This window comes from Nyctibius grandis, chromosome 27, assembly GCF_013368605.1.
Source record: "Nyctibius grandis isolate bNycGra1 chromosome 27, bNycGra1.pri, whole genome shotgun sequence".
NCBI classification, from domain to species: Eukaryota; Metazoa; Chordata; class Aves; order Nyctibiiformes; family Nyctibiidae; genus Nyctibius; species Nyctibius grandis.
In genome coordinates this window covers 6,345,150-6,351,174 of record NC_090684.1, presented here as the reverse complement: position 1 = coordinate 6,351,174, position 6,025 = coordinate 6,345,150, and the positions used below count along the sequence as shown (strand labels likewise).

Here is a 6,025-nt window from a genome sequence, read left to right as displayed (position 1 = left end):
GATGTTAAATAGCCTCTCCTGAAACATCTCCCTCAGGATGAACTTCTCTGTCACTCTTTAGCCAGCAAGTACATGAGGAACCAAAAAGTTAAAAGGCCCCGTTTGGGAGAGTGCGGTATTCAGGAGGAAGCACCCAGATTTCATATGTGGATCTGTCTTACCCCTGTGCACCTCTCACACTCGCAGGGAGACGGGCACGTGGAGGGCGAGTTTCCAGGCTACCAAGCCTGCAAATGCCTTGGGGAGAATTCAGCTCCAGAAGTGACCACTGCTGAGAAAAGCCCACAGCTGGTGCATGGTTCTGCTGAAGCTCAGCAGAGTGAAGCACCAGCATCGGAACAGGGGCACAGCAGACAATGGCCAGCAGAGCCCAGCACTGCGTTTCCGGGACAAGATGTACTGAAGAGTTTGAAGAGGAATTGGCATTTCCAGCTAGATAATGAACAACATAAACCTTCATAATTATCTGCATCTGTGCATAGCTGGAGATGAGAAAAATTACAGGCTGCTGTTGAAGGTAAAACAGGGTCAAAATGTTCTGCTTGGAAAGAAGCTGGTATTGATTCTCACCGACCAGTGGGAGTGAAGCGCTGTGCTTCATGAATAATCTAGGAGAAAATGCTAAAATGCAGAATTAAGCATGAATATTTAACACCACACCGCTCCCACCTGCGAATGTTAAGAATTGGCCAAAGATCCCATTGGTAGGTTTTTATTTATTGGAAGTTCCAGAGGACTGTAGCAAAGACACCACACCAGCAACCAGCCCAGAACCAGCGCAGCTCAGCACCCCCTCGCCCGGCAGCGGTTGTGGACCACGGGCTGGGAGGCGGCAGTGTAGTGTTGTGGCACTCAGCGGGGTTCTATGGGCGATGGATCTGGCCAGGGAGGCATTTTCTCAAGCTAATTTGACTAGCAAGTGGCACCGAGGTAAGTGTTGATGCAACACTGTGAGCTTTTGACTTGCGACCTGCAAGGACCTCACCCGGGCCGGGTGGAGAGCTCACTTTCTGCCTGCATCTGACCAGGATCTTGCTCCTTACTGATCGCGTTACCACCGAAATTAGTACATGCAGGCTTAATACAATCAAGCTGAAGCCCCACAAACATGTTACTTCACATCATGCTAATATGTGCAGCAGGGAGACAGTTTCCCTTTGTCCAGCACCAGCGGAGCTCTGCTTTCTCTGACCGCTGTAACAGCAGCCGAGCGTCTCCGGACTGCGCTGCCCGGGAGGCGACAGTCCCTGCGGGGCCCAGCTGCAGGCCAACAGCCTTGTGCTGTCAGCTCTTCACTACCGGCTCGTGAACAGCCGGGTGTCACGCAGGGCCCCTCCACACCGTGCTGGCGCTCCGCCCGCGCTGCCCTCCCCTCCGCAGAGCAGGCACGGGACGCTCTGTCAGCCCCCCCCGCCTTAGCAAGGGGCCTCCCCGGCGGGGCCGAGCCGGGGGCACCCCCCCAGCCACGGGAGTCACCTCAGGCACCGCCGGCCCGGCAGGAGCTCAGGGGCCATTTAAACCCCGGAGCGGCGGGCGGCGGTCGCCGGGCCGCGGCCCTCACCGAGCCCCTGAGGGGACGCGCTGCCGCCTTCCCGCCCCGCGCATGCGCACGGCGCCGCCTGACACCGCCCGGGCGGTGACGGCACCCAGCGCGCCTGCGCGGCCATGGCGACGGCCTGCGCCGAGATGGAGCCGGGGGCAGCGCCTCCTCCTCCTTCTCCCGCCGCCGCACCGGGCTCGGCCGAGCTGGTGTGCGCGCAGGGCCGGAACCTGAAGGCGGTGCTGTGCCAGCGCTGCGGGTCCCGCGTGCTGCTGCCCGGCGCCGCCACCTTCGCCCGCCGTGAGGTACCGGGATGGGGCGGGGGTGCGGGAGCGAGCTGAGGGGGGCGGCGGGAAGGCGGGCGGGGCGCCCCCTGCGGGCGGGGCGGTGACGCTGTGTCTCGCGCAGCTCCTCCTGCCCGCCATGAGGAAGAAGGCGGCGGCGGCGGCGGGCGGCGGCGGGGACGTGGTGCGGGAGCACTGGCTGGTGCGCGACATGTTCTCCTTCGAGAACGTGGGCTTCACCCGCGACGTGGGCAACGTGAAGTTCCTGGTGTGCGCCGACTGCGAGGCGGGGCCCATCGGCTGGCACTGCCTCGACGACAAGGACAGCTTCTACGTGGCGCTGGATCGCGTGGCCCACGAGTGACACCGGCGCTGGGGACGGGGGCGATGGGCCCAGACACGCGGTTGGGGTGCGGGGCTCGCCTGCCCCGCAGCGTGGCCGTCCTGACAGCGACAGACTGAGCCAAGGCCCAGCAGACTGACCACGGCCTGGCCACCCCATGGCCTTGCCGGCTGGTGGCCCACGGCCCGGCTGCCCCACGCCTGACTGACCACAGCCTGCCTACCCCACGGCTTGACTGACTACAGCCCAGCTGGCCACCCCACAGCCCAGATCCACGGACTGACCAAGCAGCGTAGCGCCGGCACAGCCAGCATCCCCCCTGAGCCCACGCGGGAAGGACATCGCTGGTGGGAGGGTCCCCTGTGACCCGCAGGGACAGCTCACTGTGACAGTTTCGCCAAACAGCTTGATCTGCTGCTGTTGCTAGAAGCGGCCCCGGGCCTTCCTGGCTGCTCTCTGTCACTTCTTCCTTGTGTGGCTGCTGTTTTTCAGACATGCTGAGATGTCTTTCAGGCTGCGGGGTTTGTGACACAGCCGTGTAAATGTGGGTGCTGGCACAAGGGTGAGGGGAGGACAGGACTGCGGCATTGAATCATCGTGGCAGCTTAAATTGTCTGAACTACAGCCAAAGCTGTTACAGGGTTTCAGGCTGTATCTTCTGTTGATTTTCAGAAGAAACGTTCCCTGCCCCAAACCCTAACATTTAGGTTCTCTAAAACCTCATCCGACTTGACAGCTGTAACCTGTAAGAGAATATGGCACCTAAAGTGTGTGTAAGGCATTTTAACTAACGTTGTATGCAGTTTTATTAACTGAGTACTTGGAAATAAAATAAGATACAGGTAGAGTTTGCAGATGGCATAGGCTGACAGAACGTCAAATAAAGAAAATGTGCCAGATCATAGTATTGCCAGGCAGCAAGAATGAAGAGATTCCAACCTGAAAAGGATTTGAATCATTGGACAGGCAGTGTCCAGTGACTGCGTGTCTCAGTGCTGAAGAATGCCAAAGCAGCCGTGTGTGTATTAAACAGAGAAGTCGGGAAGGAATTTCTCTTCTGTAAAAGCAGCTGGTAGGAGCAATGCTGAGATACTGTGTCCAGTTTTGGTCTCTGCCTTTTAAAAGATGGGCACAAAGCTGACTGAAAATTAAAGGAGGCTGCAGCAGCCGTGGTTCTCACTGTATTTATCTTTTGGTAATTGTGATCCAGGTTGCATTCTCCATTTGCAAACCCCTGTATGAATAATACAGCAGCTTTGCAGTGATTGTTCTGGGTCGCCGAGGACATGCCTTACTGCGGGAGGTGTATCTGTGTGCCGTGCTAATAAACACTTTTGGTACCAATGCAGCTGTAAAGGCACAACTGTCACTGCGCTGGGGTGATGAAGTTGTATTTGCCACCAACAAGATCGGTTGTACTTAAAAGATTTTGCTGTCACGAGGCTGTGGGAGAGACTTTCTCCTCGCTCCTCTACTAAAACACTTGCTGGCAGGAGTCTGTAAGGCAGGCACAGCCTCAGGGAAATTTTCCAGAAAGGCATCATGACAGTGTGTGAGGGAGAAACAAGTCCTTTCTTCCAGTGCTTCAGCACCTGCATTTTTAAGATTTGGAGACTCTGCCTTCATGTAGAAGTAGAACAACCAAGCTGTTGGCTGTTTTGGGGCTGCTCTGTTAGAAACCTCATCTGTGAGCAGTCAAGATTTATTAGCGGGAGGGAGAGAGGCCGAGCTCCCTAGTCTGGTGACTAAGGCTCTCGCTTGGGTAGGGAGTGAGTCTTGTGCTGTGTCCTTGCTAACTGTGTCAGGTGTGCATTTGACATGAAAACTGTGCTGCTTTCCTCCTGCCCTCCTTGTTCAGCCCTAAGCGTGGTAACTGAACAGGTTCATCAAGGAAGTGTGCCTAGAAGGGCAGGAGAGCTTCAGCTGGGTTCAGCACAGGCACAAAGAAATAGTGGGATCACGTCACTTTAATTTCACGCTTTCACTTAGATTGTTGTCTATTAGGGAACGTGTTTTGACCTGTAATACCTAGATTATAGTCCATGTTACTAAAATATAAAATGTGCTGCACAGTAGTTTCATTTTGAAAACACCACTGTGCAGAACAGGCTTGTGGATATCAGCTTGATTAACGCCGAGTAAATGACACTTCTCAAAAAAAAAATGTACATGTGGATTCCTGATATCGGGGAGTAGTCGGTGGGTGGCACTGGGATGGAGCTGAGGTGTTCCCAGTCAGTAGAATGCTTCCCGGAGAGATGGGAGACCTCAGGTCGAAGGCCTGCTTCACATCAGCACTGCAGTGATTTGGATCCACTTCAGTGTGGCATTGCTCAGTGGTGGTGACTGATGAAAGCTCCTCCTGCCCTTCGGTGTGAGAGGGGAGACGTGCTGAATGGATACATCTCCCAGGGGACCAAGTTTGCGTCTCCTGACTCTGAAATATGAAGCAGGATCACACAGATTGTGGAAATGCTAAGAAAAAATGTACAGTCTCTTGGGAATTCATGGGAGGAAACTTTTGTACCATGAGATCTTGGGATCTTTCAACCTCAGGTAGGATCTTGGCTTCCTGCAGCTTGCAGAAGCCGTGAGGTACCCTTGAAGTCCAAGCAGCAGAGGCAGGGACGTGGTGCCAGTGAAGGGGCAGCCATGCAGTAGAGCTCTGCGGTTTGGCTGCTGATGCTCAGGAGCCCATCACTTGGGCTAATTCGTATTGCGAGAGGTGACGTGAGGATTATGAGGGGGGGAAAATATGGTGAAGAGGGAAAAGGCAGCATCACTGTGGAATCTGAACCCAGGCAGTTCCACCGTGATGTTAGCTGAGCTTTAGAGGAAGAATGTCTGCAGTCAGCAAACCTCGCCTCAGGGGGAAGGTCTGCTGTGTTTATGCAACATCAGATTTGGGAGCAGCTAATTAAACTGAACAGGTTTTTTTGTGTTAATGAGAGCTAATAAAAATTTGGATAGTCTGACAAATATAATCGTTTCACTGCTTTTTCTCTAGCATGTTGAAAAACTGTTTTCTAGTTGCCTGCGGGAACTTCTACAAAAAGAGAAGAACCCATACGTTCAGGTATGGGAAGCGCTTACACAAGACCTGTCAATGCTCATCTTGCAGCCCATCTTTGTCACTGACAACGAGACAGAGCAGTAACCCTTATTTCCACGTGCAGGTCGCTTTTAAATTAATTTGAAAATGGATTCTTCTACATAAATAGCTGCATAGGCTTTACTCGTAAGACCCATTCTGTGTTAATAGAATGCAATAGAATGGTGCAGTTGGAAGGGACCTACAATGATCATTTAGTCCAACGCCTGACCACTCCAGGGCTGACCAAAAGTTAAAGCATGTTGTTAAGGGCATTGTCCAAATGCCTCTTAAGCACTGACAGGCTTGGGGCATCGACCACCTCTCCAGGAAGCCTGTTCCAGTGTTTGACCACCCTCTCAGTAAAGAAATGCTTCCTAACGTCCAGCCTGAACCTCCCTTGCGGCAGCTTTGAACCATTCCCACGTGTCCTGTCCCTGGATCCCAGGGAGAAGAGATCAGCTGTAGCACTGCCAAGAGAGGGAGTAGTAACAAACCTTCTTCCCTCACGCTGGCTGATCCCACCAGCGAGGTGGGTGGGGACTGTGCAGGGCAGGACACAGAACTTCGGGCACTTGGGGCCTTGCCTCAGCGCTGCCTTTGGGTGGGGGCAACTAATGACAATCTTGTCTAATTGCTTCCCAATCTGAATTGAAGGCATGCCTGTTTGTACTGGTTAGGTATTTATATACCATAAATATAAATGCATTTAGGATGAGTAAAAACAAATCTTGCTCCACTCTGGCTCAGGTATTGAAACTGGTTCA

At 53.8% G+C, this 6,025-nt stretch overlaps 1 protein-coding gene across 1 annotated transcript; it reads left to right on the top strand.

The window, feature by feature from the left end:
* Window positions 1–1,665: 1,665 nt before the first annotated feature.
* RABIF (RAB interacting factor) lies at window positions 1,666–5,151 on the top strand. The gene is made up of 2 exons (XM_068419300.1): window positions 1,666–1,845; window positions 1,949–5,151. Exons 1-2 carry the CDS (start codon window positions 1,666–1,668, stop codon window positions 2,186–2,188), a joined length of 420 nt encoding a protein of 139 aa, XP_068275401.1. The 3' UTR covers window positions 2,189–5,151.
* Window positions 5,152–6,025: the final 874 nt, after the last annotated feature.